This window comes from Argopecten irradians, chromosome 11 (genome assembly GCF_041381155.1).
Source record: "Argopecten irradians isolate NY chromosome 11, Ai_NY, whole genome shotgun sequence".
In the NCBI taxonomy this organism is placed as follows: Eukaryota; Metazoa; Mollusca; class Bivalvia; order Pectinida; family Pectinidae; genus Argopecten; species Argopecten irradians.
Window position 1 is genome coordinate 30,828,486 of NC_091144.1, and position 23,322 is coordinate 30,851,807.

General features: G+C 31.7%; 3 protein-coding genes across 4 annotated transcripts in view; 1 reads left to right on the forward strand and 2 right to left on the reverse strand.

Annotated features, from left to right (window-relative positions):
• Positions 1-944: 944 nt before the first annotated feature.
• On the reverse strand, positions 945-9,652 carry LOC138335287 (protease-associated domain-containing protein 1-like). The gene is made up of 5 exons (XM_069284306.1): positions 9,471-9,652; positions 8,765-8,907; positions 7,549-7,658; positions 6,858-7,025; positions 945-6,448 (listed from the first exon to the last, which is right to left on the reverse strand). Exons 1-5 carry the CDS (start codon positions 9,538-9,540, stop codon positions 6,328-6,330), a joined length of 612 nt encoding a protein of 203 aa, XP_069140407.1. The 5' UTR covers positions 9,541-9,652; the 3' UTR covers positions 945-6,327.
• LOC138335286 (protein O-mannose kinase-like) lies at positions 9,625-13,191 on the forward strand. Its single transcript, XM_069284305.1, has 3 exons — positions 9,625-9,705; positions 11,108-11,384; positions 11,796-13,191. Exons 2-3 carry the CDS (start codon positions 11,124-11,126, stop codon positions 12,528-12,530), a joined length of 996 nt encoding a protein of 331 aa, XP_069140406.1. The 5' UTR covers positions 9,625-9,705; positions 11,108-11,123; the 3' UTR covers positions 12,531-13,191.
• A 3,105-nt stretch (positions 13,192-16,296) lies between these two features.
• The window catches only part of LOC138335285 (VPS10 domain-containing receptor SorCS1-like), a 56,527-nt gene continuing 49,501 nt past the window's right edge, over positions 16,297-23,322 (reverse strand). Inside the window, exons 22-27 of one of the 2 annotated variants that reach the window (XM_069284304.1) lie at positions 22,904-23,014; positions 22,277-22,379; positions 21,426-21,606; positions 20,660-20,817; positions 20,028-20,101; positions 16,297-18,973 (exon numbers count right to left, since the gene is read on the reverse strand). In XM_069284304.1, the coding sequence (XP_069140405.1) occupies positions 20,064-20,101; positions 20,660-20,817; positions 21,426-21,606; positions 22,277-22,379; positions 22,904-23,014 (591 nt within the window). In that variant the 3' untranslated portion in view covers positions 16,297-18,973; positions 20,028-20,063. The remainder of the gene's footprint in view (positions 18,974-20,027; positions 20,102-20,659; positions 20,818-21,425; positions 21,607-22,276; positions 22,380-22,903; positions 23,015-23,322) is intronic. The other variant, XM_069284303.1, reaches the window with a different exon arrangement.

The following is a 23,322-nucleotide window of genomic DNA, read 5'->3' on the forward strand; positions in this document are numbered from 1 at the left end:
CGTGTATGCAATGTGTAGTGTGTATGAAGTGCGGGTGTGTGTTTTGGGCGACTGCGGTATATTTCGTATTGTGTCTTCTTGTATAGAGGAACTGTTGCCCTTTTTATAGTGCTATATCACTGAAGTATGCTGCCAAAGACACCAAGGCAAGCAACACACCCCCTCCGGTCACATTATATATTGACAACGGCAGACCATGCCCAGTCTTACTTCCTGTATGCTGAGCGCAAAGCAGGATCATACCTATGTACGTAAACCATACTGCAGATTATGTAATCAATGTAAGCAAAAAGTCAGGTGTATGACCATCACGCATAACCACATGTCAGGAACTACAGCGTTATAAAATAAATCAAAATCCTCTTTGCTTTTCATGAATTTGGTACACAAGCACAAGCGATACAATCATGGAATTCTTCAAATGGCATCCAGCATTAAAGTGTTATATAAACACAAATCTCCAGTTGAGAATATCCCACTGAAGCTTAAATAAATGCTCTGAAAGATATACATTGGTATTTACTGTAGCACCAAATGAACGTTTTAATTGTATATATATGGAATATATGGTATGTTTATGGCAGTATATACTGTAGATATGGAAATTTTCACGCGAGAGAAATGTACGCTATTTACACGAAGGACATTTTAGCATGACCATTTCCCAAGCGTAATGTTTGGTATATGTTGAGACTATATGTTACAAAAAGTTAAAGGGTGTAATTTACGCAAAATTAATAACAAAGCCAAATATTTACTTATGCTAATTACGAAATTAAACTCTCCAGAAATTAAACACTTGCAAAAATATCCATGTTACAGTATGATAATCTGTCACATATATTTCAGAATATTGTCTACTGTAACAGTAAGAAAACAAACAAAACATATAATACTATGAAATAAAAACATGTTCATGATAATCAAAAATAGAAACAAAAATAAAACTTTTCTTTAAAGGTTTTATTTCAACGATAAAAGATTTCCTTTTCAGGTGCATAGATGATTTCAACAAGAACTTACTAATTGTCAGGATAAAAAGATGCTATTTTCTTCAAACATCTAAATGTAATTAATTTATGCAAATCACCCCAGATTTTCCTTAATAATTCAACAATGTAGCAGTTGTCGAACCAACACAAATTTACTATTTTTTTTCTAAAAAAAAAACCCGTCTCTAGCTAGGTCTCTTAGTAACTCACAAGGAGTTGTTTTAAAGATTTTAGCCTATTTGACCCATGTGACCTTGAATGAAGATCAAGGTTATTCATTTGAACAAACTTATTAGCCCTGTATCATAGCTTGCTGCAGGCTCAATATGAGTACCCTGGGCCTTTTGGTTCTTAAGAAGAAGTTGTTTAAAGATTTTAACCTTTTTGACCCCTTTGACTTTGAAAGAAGGTCAAGGTCATTCATTTGAACAAACTTGGTAGTCCTTCATCCCAGCATGCTACATGCCAAATACAGTGCCAGGCCTTTCTGTTATTGAGAAGAAGTCGCTTGAATGAAAAGTTTACGCACTGCACACGGCGCACAATGAAGGAAGATGCATGATGAAAATAGGCCATCCTGACCCTCAGGTCAGATGACCTAAATGTAGCTAATAAGAGGTAATATTTCCATTTTGGAACTTTTTTTTTAAAGTTTCACTTTCAAATTTAGTTTTAATCAATTATTTTATGACATCTGCAGTTACGTTACTGCAAGGTTTTTTAATTCATTAACAAAAAAGACATTGTGTATTTATGGCCAATGTATAACAACAAAGACACATGGTATTTTAAAGTCATGTTGCAATCTTTGGCTTAACAAATATTACACAAAACCATTGCTAAAATCATAACTCCATTATCATACATGGGTAAAAATAAAATAAAAAATGATTCACAAGTATATATTTATAGGGTCAAATCAATGCAAATGGAGGTAATCGGGAGGTTTATACATTTACCTGTAGACAATTTTGAGGTTAATGGTGATTTTTCACAATGACTGAATGCAGGTGAAGCCAAACTAATCAAAGGAGGACAGCAAATGCATGTGTGATAATTTATAATCCATCTTCTTATGAATGTATGTGCATTATATGTATATCTACCATCATTTGATAACTAATTCTATAAGGTAATCACAAAAAACAATACAATGTACACGTAACATTTTCCCCAAACCAATAAAAAATCTACATATCAGGACAAATGTTTCTTGATCACATTTTGTGTATAAACCAGTATAAACACACATACAATGATTTAAAAATGGATTTCATTTTGAGCAACAATTATGCATAGTAATAATTACAAGTTAAAATGAAAGGTATGGAACAAGATAGTCCGTCTTTGCATATTACAGAGTTAGCTCCATTGCAGGTATGTATCCATTGTGACCTCATTATTCTATGGGAACAATTCACATTGCTTTGTCGTTTAATCGTTTATTACCTACCTGTAAGGACAGATTACTCTGTAATATGCAGATTGGAAAAGTTGGAGAGAAGGTTCAATATTTTCCTTGCTTTAGAGCACAGCTAGTTTATAGGTAGTGGAAGCTATCCATAGAATACTAGAAACTAAAAACATGGCCAAGCTGTCTCTATACACTGGATTTTACAATGTTACCATCTTACATGAGTCATTTATGATGATTCTTCAAAAGATATAAAATTTTGTCATTAGAAGAAATTAATGAAATCCTATTGTCACATTCTGCAAACATTGGTCAAGAGGTCTATGGTACAGACTCAGTTATGGGATGAATAAGGTATTACAGTTCATTAATGGAGAGTGTATAGGACTTAGTGGCCAGTCACTGTGGTGGTCAAGATATGGTCAAAACAGTTACCATATACATGTAATATATATAACACATTTACATATTACATGTTTTGTCAGGAATATGTGTCTACCAGCCATCCTATCACCTGTGCTTTTGGTTAAGCATATTAAACAATATACATGTATTAACATCAAGATATAATCTATAAATTGCAGTCAAGGTAAGTTATCTCATATTCAAACGCCAACCTCTCACATCCAAATACCAATTGGAGAAAAAAAAAGAGCAAAAACATTTTCAATATTTATATCACAAGAATGCATATCAATGTTTTCTTTTATGTGAGTATGTATATCAGTACTATCTTAATCAGTTTCAGCAATACAAATCTGTTCATACATAATTCAAATTCATGTAAAAGTAGAAATCTGCATACATTTATTGCATATTGCTTTTAGTCTTCTGGCTTTTATATATCTAATTCATACAGTGTACATGTACATGGAATATAAAGAATAAAAGGTAACGGCTGATAGTGGTCTCCATGACACATTGGTACATTGGACTAGTGCATGTATAGCTGCCAAACTTGTATATTGTTTAACAGGAAGGAGACTAATTATTAACAATCATGACATGTTCATATACTGTAAAACCTGTCCACAGAGAAAATGGGTCTTTATACACAGTTCTAATGGTGTTGATATTGGCTATTTGGAACCACTGCATGGTCTCATTAAGAAGGTGGTTTCATTGTAAATAATATACCCTACATTTGACAAAGTACTGACCAGTGTGATTTTGATATTCATTACATCATGTAGGAAAGGACTTAAAACACTTTCCCACCATGCTTATATATATTGTCAATGTCATATTTCATAAAATGCAAACAAGTAGTGTATATAATTTATAGACAAAAGAAATAAGTAAAAGTATTAGCCATTTTGTTCTTGACCTTAAACAAGTTTTACTGTCTGTACAAGAACCATGGAATGAGACACAAGTTATTACAACTTATGAAACATGTCCCTTAGTATAAGGATATAGTAATGCACATTTCAATCAAAGGCCAATTGATAATGCAAGTAAAATCAATATTCTTTATAATAAGGAAACTTTCATATACAATTTGACATATACTGACATGGGTTACATTCCAATACTGAGCTAAACTTTAAGCTACCAGTGGTCATACTAGCCATTCTGTTCTTAAAGCAGGCAAAACATGCCCACTAAAATATCAAGTTTTACGTGTGGATTTTGAAAGCAGTGTAGAAATTGAAAGCTTCGTTGTACTGAAACTGAATTACTCTTATTAAATGAGCTATGGGCAAAATTATACACAACAAAATATTATCATGGTTACAAATGATTCCTTGGCTACATGCAATGATAGAAGTTTGTATTGATGAAATCAAAATTCTCACAAGTATTTCATGCTTAACCTTATAGAAACACACAAAAAACGCTACTTTTTTCCAGTCGCCATACAATTACAGAATGCTAATTAAAGATAATGATTAATGAATACATGTATTTTCACTAGAATTATTACAGAAAGTAAATCCAATTCCAAGGCTTCTTCCTCATGCGAGTATGATATCTAATGATGATAAATTATAAAATAAAATCAATAAATTTATATTTAGAAAAAAAATGGATTTATTATTGCTAGTTATACAAATGAGAGTCAAGGTCCAGGTCATTTTTTGGGGTTTTGGATTATCTTTTTCTCTTTTGATCAGCAGAACACCAATATTCTAAAATAACATTTTAACATGTGAATTTCAAGATACCAAAACAACATGGGTAAAGTACAATTTATAGTGAATGTGACGTCATATTTTGACGTAAATTTTGTCACGTCACAATAACTGGAAATCGTTCTTTACCCCCATTGTTTTGGTATTCCAAAATCTCTGTATTGAATCAGGTAAGATTGAAAATGTAAATTATTTTGCATTTCCATTTCTTAGAGATAAAAGACCAGTTAACATGCTAGAATATGATTCACACAAATAAATGATATTTAATATATATCATTAAAAATCATTACACTATTCAGAGCATTGGTGCCATTTCAACTGTTCAATAACCTATAGATAAGATAAACAGTATATATAAATATAATGAGGTACTAATTAGGCATTAATTTCAGTGTTTTACATTCTTTTACAATGAAATAATTTGAGTTGTTGCACCTAGCCAATAGTTTAGTTTAGTTTTGACTGTGCCACTTCTAAAATTTCCCACGAAAACATTCTGTTTGTGTATGACATAATACTTGACATGCAATTCTTTTGGTCTATTGAAAATAACTTAAAACTTTTAACCAATAGTAATGAGTTTAATATAACAAAATTAATTTATATAAATACATGTATGTGAAATTTTATCAAAATCATAATAATTATTACACTTCAAATGGTTCTGTTTAATCCATGATTCAATTCTGCAACATTCTCCTAATATATTTTCTGCAGTTTATTGATCAAATACGAAATTAATGTAAAGTTCATGGAAATTTTGGATACTTCCCGAAACAAAACAAAAAATCTTTAAAGTCAGGTTAGATATAAACCAGAAAACTCATTGAATTAAATACACATCTAAGTGAACACATGTATTATTTTATCTGGTATATTGTACAACATCAACTTTATAATTTATGATATATTTGATATTTTTCATCCCAAACAAGCATATATCCTGCATTAAATAAGTATTTCTATAATAGTATCCAGATTTAATACAATGTCATTATGTAAAATTTCAACTTAGAATTTATATACTAGTATAATTAATTTTTCTTTGTTTTCATACCAACTCTGGCTTTCTGATTGGCCAATATTTCTTTTGCATATCACTATGAAAAAAAACTCTGAAGATGGCGTGAAACCTCGACGTTGTCGTGACGTCACAATAGAGACATTGACGTTGCGTATTGATTCGGAAAAAAGAATCCTTTGAAAAACCACTATAATGTTAAATTTCAACTTAGAATTTATATACTAGAATATTCTGTATTAACACCAGTAAAAGCTGTATTTGGTACATGTATTTCTATACCTTAAATATAAAAAATAAAAATCTGTTTTGTAATGTTGTATTTCATTCATGCAAAACTTTTACTTTAATTTTTCTAAATTTAACAGTAAATCTTACACATGCATTTTATTCTCCAAACTTAAAAAAAATGTATTTATATTTGATAAATGTATTTTATAAAAACGCTACTATGATTTAATATTTCCTTATCAAACAATTATCTTTTCTGTCATGTTTGCACGTCATAAAAAAAAAAAAAAACTTTCACCTTATCATTTAAATATTTTAAATCTCGGATACAGCACTTTTAACGAAACATCAGACACACTTATTCAGTAAATAATCACAATACCATCGATGGCACCTTGTAAAATTAATCTCAAAACAAACATCTATTCTGTTATGTTGTATGCCATATAAAACTTCAACCATATATTTTTTATATTTAAATCTCAGACACTGTTAACCCAACATATATTAAGACGGACTGATTCAGAAGAATTACCATAATGTCCATGGTGGCTTGTTGACAGTATTTATTGGGACTCCTGTCATGTTAACAGGGATGTTGATGATCGCACCCATTAGACGGTATCTCTGTATAGACCGCTCAATCATATATCTGGAGAAAAATAAATGAAAAAAAAAATTGAGAAATTACAATGAGGAGAAAAATCATGACGGTTAAATTATATTATTAACAAAAATTATTTCAATTTCAAATTCCAAATATTTAATAAACAAAAAAAGATATTAAAATGCCAACAGGATTAGAGATCAGATCATCCCAGCATGCAACAGGCCAAACATCAGTACTTTAAGTCTTGTGGTTATTGAGCAAATCATCTAAATGAAAAAATGTATGTGCAGTGGACAATGCACTAGGACGGACAAAGCACAATGACTATACGTCATCCTCAGTTTCCCCCTCCAAGTCATGACCTAAACATTTCACTCACATAAATGTTTGGTATATATAATTTTTTTCATTCCTATTTTATAAATAAGACAGACATTAGTAGTTAACTTACCCATCTTTACCGAGTAGAAACAATGCTGGAATATTGACTTCTCTGTCTGTTTCATCTTTTATCATATCTATTGTACTGTCATCATTGTTTTTATCGTTGTCTGTTATTATTGTAGCCACGGCACCAGCATTTTGAGCATTATAAGTTTTTGTGACAAAGGAGCAATCCCTGCAACAAAGAAAAACATGATCAATGAGACACAAGCAATGGCAATTTCAATGAGAGCTGAAGTAAAACAAAAATAAAATATATAATAATTATATTGTTATTGGTAATAGTTGTGGGACAAAGCTTTTTCAGACCAGCTCAAACTTTATCTGAAAAAGGTGTAATAGCCTACTTTGAAGGTAGTCTGGGGGCTGTAACCTTAGATATTGTCCATTGGTGATATTTGTACTACAGGATAGAACAGGGGAAATAACTCTTGTTATAATCAAAACCCAGTTTCATCAATACTCTTTACATACGCTAAATGATTATGAAGTTCATTTAACTTCAAATTCTCCATACAAAACATGTCAGGATTTTTTTTCTATTTACTTCTTTAATTCTCTCAAGATAATGAAGAATTTTTATTTAAGGAATTTAATTGTTAAATTTTAAGGAACATTGATAAGCATTAATTGGGTCATCTAAAAGACATATCAAGTACCTGATTGTACCTAAAGTGCTAGGACATATGGATACATACCCTCTTTTCAACATCACAATCCTATCTTTTACAATCTCATAGTTTTCTAACGGACTACAGCCATTGTATGGATTTCCTAATATCAGTGGCATCCGAGTATACTTTGTTTCCTGCATACAAAAAAAACATCATATTTGACACTCCAGCTTTTAATATCAATGAAAAATATAATCAGTACATGTAGCTTATTTACTTATAACTAATTCATTTTTTATCAGTATGTACGTAATTCCAGAGAGTATGAAGTGTGATAAATGACAGTATGATGAGATAATAAAGATGATGTGATGATGAATGTTGATGATGAAGATGAAGATGATGATGATAATAATTATGTTGATGATGATAAAGATGATGGTGGTGATGATGATATTGATGATGAAGATGATGTTATGATGGTGATGAGATATGGTTGTGATGATGAATCATGGAATGATGTTGGTTATGATGATGGTGATGATTGATGATGTGATGATGATGAGGATGAGGATGATATGAGTAAGATGTTTGAGAATGAGCGTGATAGTGATATTGAATGTGAATAAGAATGCAAGTATAATGTATTTATTTATTATGTGGTATATTGCACATGAAAATGAAATAATTAATTTTCTCTTTGTTACAGGCTTTCTGATTGGTCTATTTTTTTTTTCATTCCACGATGAAAAAAAATCCGAGAATGGCGCGGAATTCCCAACGTTATCATGACGTCACAATAGAAACATTGACGTTGCGTATTGATTTGGAAAAAATAATCCCCTGGAAAAAATCATTGGAATCGTACGTGTAAATGTATTTCATTTTATAAAGTAGCCTGGGAAATTAATTATAAGTATTGAAGTCACTATTTTTTAATTTCATCGGGGTATGAAATAAATTGTGTATGCAAACTTTTGTGAGAATCCGCTACACGGATTCACACAGTTTGCAAACAAAATTTATTTCATACCCCGATGAAATTAAAAAATAGTGACTTCAATGCTTAAATAAAAAATAATCTATAAAAAAAAGTCATAATCAGTAACATGTGCTGATAAAGTATACAGCTACTTTACAATACAGGTATACTACACTACACAAATGTAGCTAAGAACTTTGAATTGCTTATATACAGAACACATATGTGTTAAAAATGTTATTATGAATAACATACATTCCATATCAATTTATATCGAAAAATGAATTTTTGAAATAATTGTGTTTCCACCAAACTTACAAAAACACTTCCAAAATTTTTGGCTGGTCTTATTTTGAATAAAAATCTAATGTCTTCTGGCTCTAAAACTTCCATGAAAAGTGAATTTCCAAATATCAGATTTGTATCTGTAGTTGTTGCTACACGTATCTGATCATCAGCATCTACAACAAAAAAGAGGATATACTGAAAATACTGACCTATATAACCAGTCATAAATGTACTTGTAACATTTAATTTTATAATTAACACAATGGATACATTGTTTATGTTGAATGTTTTATAATTTACACGAATCATGACAATATCGGTCATGGGTTATTATAGCCTTATTGGTTATGGGTAACGATATCCTTTATCAGGGATCCCACTAGCTACTGTAGTGGAAAAATATATCACCTTCAGTCTGACTAACTTTTAAATGTTTACAAAAACATGGTATAAATTTGTACCTATGTAATTTAATGCCGGGATATATACCTGCATATATACTAACAAGTCATATGATAATACATCCACTGATAAGTACCACGGCAACTTACCAAAATATCGGTACATTGTACATGTAACTAGCTTGATATCAAACTGATCTAACGACTGTCCCAGTACTGTTTATCAGTTGATCACAGTGGCGATCAAGTTTGACAGTTATTTTATTAACATTTGTTCCATAGGTGTGTATTTTCGTTAATTGTATGTTTAAACTACTTATTTAATTCATACATACCTGTCAGTTTTAAAACAGTAACGATGATGGTGAGCAGACGACATGCTTTCTCTTTACAAGAAGACATCATTGAGAGTTACACACGTTTCACTGTCAAATCGCCATAAATAGAGTCATCTCCCCTATTTACCGGAATTTTCTTTAAGGTGCCGGGGCAAAATTTATGCCCCACTAAATTAGACCCACTAATACGGAAATAGTTCTTTTGCAACATCCTATTTTGCAACAGTTTTAGGTAGGCCTACAGTACTTACACTATCATGTGCTTGCTTGTCAATATTGTTTTACTAGGGATGAAAGGAAGTTAATAAATATTTTTTTATATAAATCCTTTGCACACAATTTGTACATAAATCAAAATTTAACTCAAAATTAGAGAATCAATTTTAAATATTTAATTTTGTTCACTTACAGTAAATAGCTACATTTATATATAGTCTGCATGCTTTGTCTGTCGTAGTGCGCCGTCCGCCATCCGTAAACTTTTCATTCAATCAACGTCTTAATAATTAACCGAAAGCCCAGGGACCAGATCGATCCATGCACTTTTGGGTATACTCAGTCTCTTATTGGGGATGGGTCTGCAGCATGCTGGGATGAATTTTGGCTACCAAGTTTGTTCAAATGAATAACCTTGACTTATTCAAGGTCACACTGGGTCAAAAAAAGTTTAAATCTTCAAACAACATCTTCTCAATTAATCTAAAGCCATCATGCTGGAATGACGACCAGAAGTTTGTTCAAATGAATAACCTTGATCATCCTTTAAGGTCATGGGTCAAAAAAAGCTAAAATCTTTTAATAAATAAGAGGCCCAGGATACTGACATTGGATCTTTAGCATGCTTGGATGAAGAGCTACCAAGTTTGTTCAATTGAATGACCTAGCCTTCAATCAAGGTCACAGGTCAAATATGTTACAATCATTTTTTTTTAAATATGTTATCCAATATACATTTAAATAACAATATATCTTCCTTTCGTAGAAGAACTCTCACACTTGGTTTCCATATTTCATAATTTTGTTTTAAAACATGCAAGCTTATTTTCAATCTCTCTTTATTACAAATCATTCATCCACATCCGTTTAATATAAATAAATGTATAATCAATAATCATGTAGTTGTTTTACTTAATGTTAATCTTGTCTGCGTTTTTTTTACTACAACAAAAATATATATCAAGGAGACAATTCTTTGTGAAAATGAATATAGACGGGAGACAACTCCATTTTACTTGAATTTAAATTGAAATTTGATATGATAAAAAAAAATCTTCAAGCACCTTACTAAATATGTATTTCAATTCTACTATATATTGTATTAACAGTCCGATGACCATTAAGGCCCATTGGAACTCTTGCTTTTATTTTAGCTTTCATAAGCATTCTTATAGTTATAATTATATATATCCTGTATTCAAAAATCAGTTATTGGCATAATTTTATAACTTCAAAGAATAGAGTAATGGCCCTTGTTTTTAGATCATCTGACCCGAAAGGTTACGGTCACAGGGTCACTGAATTAGCCTTTTTGACCCATGTGATCTTGAATGAAGGTCGAGGTCATTCTTTTGAACACACTTTTTAGCCCCTTCATATTATTAACTAACTAATTGTTCTGTTTTATTCTAACCAAGGTTTTGCTGAAATGGAATGTGGTTGAAGATACTTTTTTGCGTTACCATTCCTACAATCTTAGCATGGATAACAACACTTTATCGGCCTTTAGTGTGGACGAATGAACCGAAGGGTCAAGTGCTGTGTGATGGGAAAGTTTGCCACTACGTCTGTCCAATAGGCTATTTCCATTTACCATTAATGCCTAAACAGTCATGTCATCCATGGCTCACATGTCAAGATTTAGAAAATGACATCATAAAGGTCAAGGTCATTGGAACTGGAGCAGTTAAACAGGTCAATAAATAGTTCTTTTTTCTATAATTGTATTAATGCATATTATATTCTTAAGATAACTCAAATCTTTAAAATCCTATGAGGGTAAATCCACATGTTTAAACATTTAACCTCAAGAAAGTCTACTTAGTAACCCCCTTTGAAGATATTAAAGGTTGACTTTTGCATATTTTGACCTAGCTGTTCTTTTGGGTGATATAGTCAGATTTTTGACATTTTGAATATTAAAGAATTTGGACTTGCTAAAATGGCCGGGGGTTCAAAATTGGGAGTCTTCCTCCAAAATAGAGAAGGTTGGCAAGTATGAAAGTTGATAAAAAGGAATTGCAGCCTTTTTTCGCCATGGTAAGTAGGGAGTGTTATTTGTAGTCATTATACTGTAATTATAAACCATTTTCCTTCAATCAACAGGTATCCGTAGCAACATGGAAAGATCACAAGATAGCATTGAATGAGCCAATCACAAAGCAGTATTTAGATGATTACAGGTATGGACTGGATATGCTGAAACGCCTTCAAGGTCATCTAGAGGTCATCCAGTTCTTAGGGTCTTGTAATGATGTATACTTTACTCAGTACCATAAATTTGGTTCTGCTGACAAACTTGAAAATATCCTTGATGACCAAAGACATCATGATACCATGGCAACAAGATTTAACTTGTGTCTGAATTATGTGAAGATTCTTAATTTTCTACATACCAACAAACTCGGGACCTTAGTGATGTGTGATTCCAGTGACCTTGACAAAACTTTAAAACAGTACCTTATCACTGATGACCTAACCTTGGTACTGAATGACGTTGATTCTTTGGCAAAGGTAGATCACTCAACAGGAGACCTCATCAAATGTGGCCATCGTCAACTTGGGGGAGATTTTGTGGCTCCAGAACAGTTATGGCCATATGATACGGAGTTCAGAGATGAAGAAATGCCGCCATATGATGAGAAGTCTGATATATGGAAAATCCCTGATGTGTGTAGTTACTTCATTGACAGAAGTGATGCTGTGAAAATTAAACTGGATTTGTTTAGTGTTCATTCTTCTTGTAAGGAAGGGCAGGCATCATCTAGACCAAGTGCAGCAGATGTTTTACAGGAACATGAAAGAGTGTACCATCGTAATATCAAAATGACTGACACTTAATTCATATGTAATTGGATGTTGGATTAGATCGCGCACTTTTCATTCTGAAACTCTACGTTTGTCCATCGTCAGTTATGACCTCATGTATGTATGTATGATTCAAGGTTGAATTCTCTAAACTTCACTAGAGTACATTTAGTGGGCAGGAGTAGCCAACTGGTTGCTACCATCCTAGATAAGGTTTGACTTACAAATTTATAACCACTAGCCCTCAAGTATCTCTGGGTTATAAAATCGAAACCCAAGTGAAACAGATACCAAACATAGGTCAGAGGTTTTTCACTGTGTATTGTGGCTTTTCCATTCCGTCTTTGCATATTACAGACTGAGTTATAATATATAGGGTAGGTATTGATTGTTAGGTCATTGTTTTGTGAGCAAAAATCATTTCATTTTCTCTGAAAAGTATGACGTTATGCTTGCAAACACACGATGCCACAATCAATACCTACCCGCAAGGGCAGATAACTCTTTAATATGCAAATACAGGACACCAGAGTTTGGATGAAACTTAAAGACCCGGCAGACTTGTCAGTTTTCCAACTATTAGTTGTGATAAAAGTAAACTGATATGATTTTTTTTTTTTTTTTTCAGTTGGAATATTTTACATGTAGAGCTCATTGAATATATTAACAATAAAACATAGCAAAGAGAAATCAATTGCAGAGTTGTTTTTATTGAGATTCTAGGTTGTACAAAGCTGCCAATGTTTTGTCTACATAAACACAGGGCAGTACACACATAACACACATACAGTCTTCACACATACAATTTACATATGTCCTTTTACCACATACACACATATACATGTACACAGTCAAACAGAAAATTTGTCATACATTATCTATATGAAGAGAATTGATGCAACAAATATAAACTGGGTCTCAAGACCCAAAACTTCAAAAGTCAAGCAGAATACAGATTCACAAAAAAAGCTCTTTTACAATGAAATAAAAATTTCTATTAAAACAGCAAAACAAAAAGATTAAAATTCTAATTTATAAGTTTTTATCAGAAATAACATTTTGAAATCTGATAATCTTAGATTTTCATGTTAATGATTAATAATATTTTGTTAAAAATGAGATTATCAAATTTTGGACAAACTGTAATACACCATTATTAAGAACATTGTACTTATATGGATTTGAATTTCATACTGATCATAAGAATTTTCATTTAATTAATGCAGATAACACAAAAAAAATGTACAAGTAACAAAAACAAAGCTATAATATGCAGCTATTTAAGACAGATTAATGTACAAATTACAGTACAATCTTCAAACAAAATATAATAACTCAAACTTAACAAGATAAAGCTCAAAAGCATTTAGGTCTGCTTTCACATAGCACTATCTAAACATTCAGCTGTAAACAGCCCGAATCTTATATAACCCATCAACAAACAATTAATTCTGTTTGAGTTGCATTCAAAAATATCTCAGTTCGACATATGGTTCATATATTTTGCATATACCAAGGATTTATAAGTGAGAAGAATTCATCACTGTCTCTTTCACTACTAAATACCACACGAGACGCCTATGAACCGTGAATAAAAACTATTTTTCTCAACAAATATTTGTCTTATTGAGTCAAACGAAACACCAATGTAAAGTTTATTAAATTTCACGTTTAGTACTTGCTTTAAGGACGGAAGATTCAGAAGAAATGTTTTAAAATATCGTGTTAAAAATATGACAGTTCATGAAATGACTGCATGCTTCAAAAAGTAATACGGTAGCCCTCCCACCCGCTAACTACATCAAAGGCTGCGTCAGTGGATATCAAAGGAAAATTAGTGGTCGCCCAGCTGCAGCATCACAGTCATTGCACAAACGCAAAAGCTCCTGCTCCGTTCTTGTCCAAAACCCAGTGTGACTTATCCTTCTCATATACGTCCTTGATACACACAATGTAGTTTGTATGGGTATTATGCAGGTGTAAAACAGCTGGTACAGTATAACTTGTCAAAACAGACCCTTGTCTTAACTGGATCTCTATACCGGCAACAATATATGACATTTCTCTTAATTATCACTTCATGATAATTAAACCTGTACAAACCAGAAACTAGGCTTTACCTGTCAAATACGCTGGCTTCGAAAAGTTAAACTGTAGATGTAAAATATTACAGGATGTTAAAAGTCAAAAAATTCAAATTCAAATCTGGGAACTTTCTTATTTGACTGAATACAAAAAAGGTTTTAAAATATAATGCAACTTAAAATAAAACATCTATGTGATCTAAGATCAAAATCATATTATTCAAAGTCATCAAATATTTACAGGTGGTTCACACTCGGAATATCCTGATAAAATATATCAAGTCTCATGAAAAATGTTTATTATCTCCCCTGAGAAATAACTATTACCTCCCCTGAAATATTTATTATCTCCCCTAAATTCAGATTTTTTTCCCTTTCTGTCTCATATGTAACAAATGACCCTCACACTGTCATTGATCTTAATAAAACTTGAAGATTTGTGGCCTATATAACATGTCCATTTGGTTATTTTTTATAGCAGTTATATGAATGTATTGCAAAATTTGAAATCAAATGTTCATATCATAGGTAAACAGGCCCTTTTTTGTATGGTATCTAATAATGTTTTTCCTAGATGAGAGCGTATAGTCAAGTTTGAGGTTTTTAAAATTAGCCAGCATATTTTAGGCACCTGTCAAAAGACAGATTTTTTTCTCTTAAAACTTTGATGGAGTGTAATACAGTAACAACATATTTGTCTCTAAAAATCTTAAACAATAGATAAAGAAGCAAAATATGAAATCATTTTTGAATCCAAAGGAGCACTGGGACTTTAACTGGTACATACTTTCAACAGTAGCATGTATACTTAAATGTTACAGACATTATTCATTGATATACACCAACCATTGGTTGGGAATCAATGTCTGGTGTGTGTTAGGAATCTAAAAGAAAATGGTTTGTAAGGATCGTTTTGAAATCAATTAATATTTATCAATAATTCCTTGCACTCAAACAGACACACACACATATATATATATATATAGACACATAATCATAACACGAAAGTACGTACAAACTCACCCATGCTGTCTAGAAAAATATCTATGATATGAAGACAAAATAGGAGTTTAACTCCAAGGTGTGAAACAAATAAATGTTAATGAAACTTGCATATCATAACAACACAAGTCACAAACTATAGACCACACTTGAAAATTGATTAATTTGAAAACAAAACAAATAAAACAGTCTTAGAAAAATACACAGCTTTCTATGATTTCTTTGCTGATTCATGAAAAACCTAATCAAATACGGTAAATGACAGATTCATGGTTTTGTTTCTTCTTTTTAAAATCGAAAAACACAAAATATTGGAATATAAAACATGTCTGCATTTGGAGATCAAATATGTTGTATTTTATTAAAGCATCATAAGGGTAAATGAGATTATCTACCTTTAATTTTCAGTAATGAGATTCAAGTTTAAAATGCCCAAAATATTAAAATAAAGTTTAAATCTGTTAAAAGGTTGCAAAAACTTTTCAGGTTTGACAATAAGATCAAGATGTCATAAAAATCTGAGTGTGCTTAGCGTATAAACTCCGAAATGCCCACTAGCTGGTATACAATGTATTTATTTCCAATATATATAGATTTGAATAAAAATAATGTTAGTAGTGTTTTAAAAAACATTAAAAACAACTGTACATATGTATGGAAATTTGAATCGTAATTTACCAATCAATTATATGGTAATTGAATTGTATGTAAGATGAAGATTTAAATTGAAATATAAAAAGTCTAGTATTTTATATTAAAGTGTATAGTTGGGCAAAAAAGCCAATCTACTTATGCGCATTGGCCTTCCGAAATTCCTTACATATCAAAACGGTGTTGTCCAGTTTTGACCATTGAAATTATGGAAAAGCCCTGTGTAAATTAAGCACAGTTCTAAAAATAAATTCTCCCAAGTCTTCAAAAGTGAGGCTGCATGGAAATGTTAACATTAACATAGAAAGCTGGTAAGACATTTTAGAATTCCTATAATATAAATTCTTTTCTTTGTAAGCGAAGCGATTTTGATGGAATATTCATGGTTAGCAGAGGAAAAAAGATCAAAATTATTAAAGCATTGATGTCACTATTTTCTAATTTAATATGAAAACAAGGATAAATTTATTATATAAACCATCATATTTCATTGTTTTCATATTTGTGGTTTCATAACAACCACAAAAACAATGAAAAACTACACAGTGAAAAGTTCATATTAAACAGTACGACCAATAAATCTTTCTTCTACTGTAATTACCTCCCCTGAAAAAAAACACAGCTTTTCATTATTATTTTATAGACTTTGATACAACATAAGCAAGGATACAAATTTTGCATGAACATTTCAGGAATAAACAATTGATACAATATTATTTCAGTATTTTGATAGCATATATACATTGTTTACCATAGAAGAAACATATACAACAACAGCTACACAAAATTCAATTTCATGCTGTTGAATATTTGTAGAATGTACACATTTACATCAACAAAAACATATACATGTACTAATACATTTTTTTGTATACTTTTCATGCAAAAAGATGTACATTCATATTTTATTCTGTCTAGAAAGGTTTTTACTCTCGCCTTGTCCAAACAGAGCATGGATATCACAGTTTGAAACATGAAATTCTCATTCTAAATCTCCCGAAAAACAACATGCGTTTCTGTGTTTCTTGGAAAAGATTCCTTCACTATCCTTTAACATGAAAATAAATAACAAATAAATGAAGACACTGACTTGGTGCATTACAGCTTGGATATATATCACACATGATGGATTTTAAAACCTTTAATGTATATTGTTCCAAGCTAATTCTTTGCTCTGATATTCATCTCCAGCTAAAATATTTCTGTGGTAATATGGATTTAAATAATAATTCAAGAACACAACCTGCAACGAATGTATAGTAATATGATTAAAACTAGAGATAAACAAAGTATGTACAGTAACTGTACTGATGACGATAATGCATGAAAATGAATTTTTAAAAAATTGAAACGTGATAATAGGGATTTGTTATTGATATGAGAAAAAAAAGAGAAGAAAAATAATTAAGCTATGAAATAATCAAATTTCTGAATTTTTGAAATGAATGCATTGAAAATAAATAACAAAAGAGTTTTCTAATGACAGCAAGATACTTAAAACACAGTACAATGTACTTGTTATGTGAAAGATAACTCTCTACTGACAACAATATCATAGTTATCTCCCTTGGCAAGGAATTTAACAAGAGGCCCATTGGCCTTAACCGTCACCTGATTATCAAACTCATCTGAGATATCAAATGTTAGTCTACATACAAAGTTTCATTAAGCTCAGTTCATGTTTAGTCAAGTTATCGTATTAACAAGGTACAATGATAATTATAAGCGCAAAGGGCAATAACTCCGTAAATTAACATCAAATCAAGCTAATTTTCGATTCTGTACCATATCTTACCAATGTCAGTATAAATATAAAGTTTCATTAAACTCAGTTCATATTTACTCATGTTATAGTGTTCACAAGGAAATGTTAACGGACGTTGCATGATGACATACAAAAGACTATCGCAATAGGTCACCATGACCTATGGTCAGGTGACCTAAAAACTCCAATATGAGTACATTTTACTTTGCTGATCCCAGAAAAATACAGTAAAACAGATAATGAACACACTCATGCTGAATTCATGATTATATAGCAGTATACTTTTCATTCGCCGAAAAGGTTCATGTAAGGCATTTGCAATATCTGGTATGTCTGTAATGAACTAGGCTTAAATCACAGTCATTATATTAGTTCAGAAAGGTTCGTTTTAACCATATTTTACAGTAGTGATAATTTTTCTTTTTATTCTTATTTTTTACTTTGTGACCCAAAAGTTAATGAATTCAACTTGTACAGCAGTTTTGAGATTCCAAAATAATATGGACATAAATTACAATTTACCATCAATTTGTCCCACCTTTCAGCGATTGTGACATCATTTTTGACATGCTTTTTCACCATCATAATCACCGAATGGTTGGGACTAATCAATGGTAAACTGAACTTTACCCATATCATTTTGGGATCTCGAAACACCCATATTGAATTATGACTCCAGGTTCTTTTTATTTGAAACAGGGACCAGCAAAGTGAAAAGTAATCATCAATACATTGTCCCAGGCTGGGATTACATTTAAGTTTCATAAAAAAATATTTTACTGTACAAGTATCACACAAATGGATGGATGAAGGGAAGAACAAATATCGCACCAATGGATACAGAAGTTATTGCATAGGCAAGCAAATACATTAATATAATACAAAAGTCTTTACACTAAATCAAGGCTAACATCAACAATTCACGGAGTTAGAACGTTGGCCGGCTGTCATCATCACTAATGTAGGATTGTGAGCTGTAACAGATAAGGAAAAGTATTGAATATAAAAAAAAATTATCGGTAGCCAAAGTGATTTTTTTTTTATAAAATCTGCAAAGCATAAGTCAAGTAATGAATGTTTAAATATATTGCTAACTGATGTGGCAAAATGCCTGCTACCACCCACAGAATTCATTTTTATGTGTATTTTTTTACTTTGGCAGTTAGCTGCAATAGACACTAAAACACTAAGTCAGTCTTCAGCACAAGATCACTTGGGGACTTAAGGAAAATATTTCAATTTTCACATAGCTAGGCTACAGTGGTCTGTAATTACATTCCTGCCATTGGAATGTTTTTGGTGACTGCAATGTACACAATCCAACCACAAACTAACATAAGTAATACATCTGGTGATATTACATATGTACAGTATAGTTCTTCAAAATTAAGAAAACTTCAAATCATAATAAATTAAGATTGAGGTCAAAAGTTCTACATCAGTTCTATGTAAAAATTTAAGTGAAAAAATACCGTATTCCAGAGTACTTTAGCTAGTTATTTTCACATGGATGATATTTTCGTGATTTTGCGTAACATTGTGCATGCTATCACCATGAACATTTTATCCATGAAATATTAAGAAAAGGTTGAATCATACATATGCTGAGAGCCAGATCAAAGACATTAAAAAAATAATTAAAAATAAATTTTCTCGATTTTTAGTAAAATTCACGAAAATTTTGCCCATGCAGCTTGAATAACCAGCTATACTAGAATAAATGAAAAGGGTGCTACATTTGTTCCCATTTGGAAAGGATCTAATTATCAATCATAACAAGAAATGCTCATTTTTGGAATTTATAGTTAAAATTCTGTTAAAAATTTCAATGTACCAGGACCTTTATTAAAATGACCAAAAAGAAAAAGCCTAAGATGTCCTTGACAAAAAAAATGCATGTTTTTGAACCTGAGCCTAGACATCTGAAAAGAATATTTCTTCAAAATGGGAAAACTGTTGCAATTAAAGGTAGAAATAATATAAGGCAATAATCAATGTGTTAAGTAAAACCAATCCACTTTTACTTACCCTGTTGATTACAAGGGACTACCGGATTACCTCCCCTTACCAATATGCTGCCCACTGGTTTTCACTTGGAAGGTCTAGTAGTATAATAATTTGATAAATCAATTAAAAATGGGGGAGTTGGTCACAATAATCAGTTTTAAATAAAATTTTGTATCTCATTGTGATTCTTAATGAAGGAGAAACTTCAGTTTTTAATATCAATTTTAAGTGATCACGAGGATTTTTCACTTTCATTTGACAATTCATGAATTTTATTGAAAGGTTCTTACTTGTTTGGGAAAACAGGCCATTTGTACAATTTTGTACATGGATGAAGGGGAACTTCAGCCGTTTTTTGATTATACAGTTTGACTGGTTGGACTTATTTGTTGGTTTATGAATTAAAGACGAATCTGGTGAATGTCTGGCTGTTTTCAGGTGAGCCTCGCCAAAGCCCTCACATGCCTGTATCAAAAACTGTAGGTCCGTCAGGATTTATACTTAAAATAATGGCTTTAACAAACAGTCAAACTGGTTGTTCTGAGTAAACAAAAATGGCCTTGTTTACCTTCTGGAAATTTAGCATAAAACACAGACTGGAATAATGTAAAGGGGGGTAATCCAGCAGAAAATTTTTATAATTAAATACATACCTGAACTTATCATAATATTATTGTCCCCATCAGGGCTTTCAAATATATTTTCTCCACCACCCATAAAATCTTCATCGTCGTCATCATCGACTTCCAATACTGTCATTCCCTGCTGGCGATTCATGATCAGGGAGTAACGAGCATCCTGTTTATGTTTTCTGGAATTAAAAGGAAAACTCTATTATAATCATTCAACTTCTACTATTTCCTGCGGTAACCAAAATAAATAGGGTAAATGAGAAACTGACCGGTCTGTACTGGGGTATATGCCTCATTGGTCAAGGCCTCATAGGTTCAGGCACATCACCTGCGCCCAAATTCAAAGACATTCCTTTACTGAAGAAAATTCCTTAACATGAGATTTCCCATGGGGAAGCATTACAGAAGTTCCAAAATTTTTCCTTTAACATCTGCAACACCTTCATTCCTATGGAGAATTTTCAGATAAGGAATTCCATAAAGTTAAGGAATGCTTGTGAAACCAGGCCCTGAAATGTTCTCAAAGCCATATGTTACTCGACTTCCATTTTACTGCATATGGTAAGTATACTAGAAATCTAAAAATGACTATCAATCTACAGGCAAAGGACAAAAGTATTTGTAATTGTTATTCTTTTCCTATATGTATAATGTGTTTCTAATTCTTTTTTATTTTACTTTTCTTGATCTCATCTATTGACATATTTCAACTTACTTAAGTTTACATATAGAAAATTGTCTTCACTATCAGCTCATAATATTTACATAATTTTGCTTTAGTGCCTACCTTTTTACATAAACAATGATGACAGCCACCAAAGCTCCGAGAGCGATTACTATAACAGGTACGATTATATACACAGCCACAGGGACCGAGGCTTTGGACGTCTCTTCTGAGGAATGTACATGTGACACAGTGGAAACTGGAACTGTGGGTAATGATGCAGGAACCCATGATGTTATATTCCCTGTACAGAGAGATAGAGAACTTAAAGTAGGTGTGACACAGATGATATAGGGACTCATGTGGATATGTTACATGAACTAATGATGATACCGTGTCAAAGTGAAAATACCAGTTATATTTGTATATACCATTATAATTACCTTAATTTTCAATCTGCAGTCTATGGGTGTATTTATAATTTTGATATTATCATCAAATGCAAAGATACAACTCGTCTACATGCAAAGCAATTATTGCGGAATCAAACATCATTGTATCATGACCTGGTTGAAATGGATCACTTCTCCAAACTGAACCCTCTCTAAACGTAACAAATACCCATGTAACTTGTATATTCTGTTTAGAGAATTTCACTCTCCATATACATATATAAGAAGCTTACAGTATAAATCATATCAGTGTATAGCTACTATCAAATGATGGAACAAGTATTTAAAAGTGCATGAATTCTTGGGTTTACATACATATTATACTCTGCAACACAATATGGCCTCTTCTTGTCAGACATACTGTATTAACGATAATTAGTGCCCTCCCTCTATAAGCACCTCCCCCTCTTTTTGAACTGGAGTTGATAACAAGTGCCCCCATACCCTGTAGATTTTTTAATCACCCTAGGCACTAATTACAGCAAATACAGTAATATCTATTTCACATTTGATCATCCCTACCTTTGATAATTTCTACATTTTGAATGCCAATTGCATCATCTGCTGTAATCAACTGGAATCGGATCTGACTTAAACTGACTTTCTGCTGAAGTTCTTTCACGACCTGAAACGATAAATAGCAATAATGCTCATATTTAACAGCTTATAATTTCTTACTTAAGTTATCAAAAGCTATGCTCCATCGCCGACAGAGCATAAATGATATTAATCACTTGAACAATAATTGGTGTTTAATCGTGTATATATATGTCTAATTAACACAAAAAATATTATAAAATAATCTATTTTGCCTTTGGTGCATGAGCAATCAATATCTAATTACATATAGGATATAGTGCCACGGATTTTTTTCGGGATGCAATTAATTATTTTTTGTAACTTTAACTTGAAGTGAAACTAGAAGCTCAAACTTTTCAATGGTGGTAATGGTGTATAAAGTAAGTAACTTTTGTAACTGAAGAAAAATACTAAATCGTCTGCTCGTGTTTTTGATAGTGAAAAAATGTCATTTGTCAGCGGTGGAGCATCTTAAGTTATCAAAGGCTATGACCATTAAAAATATCATATTCTTATAAACCTGAACAATAGTGACAGCATTAATCATTTGACTTTGTGTTTGAGACTCACCTGTTCCACAGTCAGTCCACCGTGCTGGTTGGGTAGTATGGTAAGGTCTGCTATAGTAGGTCGTATCTGTGGTATGGACACCATCAATCTGTTGGACTGTACATACAGAAGCTGAACACAAAGGAAAAATTATTATACATTTATAACTCTACATCATCATCTACACGTACATACAGTGTACTGTATAATCATAATATTTCAACTTCATCTGCTAACTGATTTTGTTATGACAAAGCATTGATTAAATTCAATTCGATCATCTTCACATGAGAGATGACTCAATAATCTAAATGCAATCCTCTCATGCAGTCGTATAGCTAATTTACATTTAAACTTAATACAATCAAGGAATCAAAAATAAGAATTCTGTCACTTTATTTTAATAGGGCTAAGATTTAACAAGAGGCCCAAAGGGCCTT

Bases quoted from the DNA above. Each gene is read 5' to 3' on its own strand.
- LOC138335287 (XM_069284306.1), bottom strand. From the start codon at position 9,540: ATGATGTCTTCTTGTAAAGAGAAAGCATGTCGTCTGCTCACCATCATC. The intron at 8,908-9,470 runs GTATGTATGAAT...TTTTTGTTGTAG, and splicing joins TACTGTTTTAAAACTGACAG to ATGCTGATGATCAGATACGT. The intron at 6,449-6,857 runs GTAAGTTAACTA...ATTTTTCTCCAG, and splicing joins TTTCTACTCGGTAAAGATGG to ATATATGATTGAGCGGTCTA.
- LOC138335286 (XM_069284305.1), top strand. From the start codon at position 11,124: ATGTGGTTGAAGATACTTTTTTGCGTTACCATTCCTACAATCTTAGCA. The intron at 11,385-11,795 runs GTCAATAAATAG...TTCAATCAACAG, and splicing joins GAACTGGAGCAGTTAAACAG to GTATCCGTAGCAACATGGAA.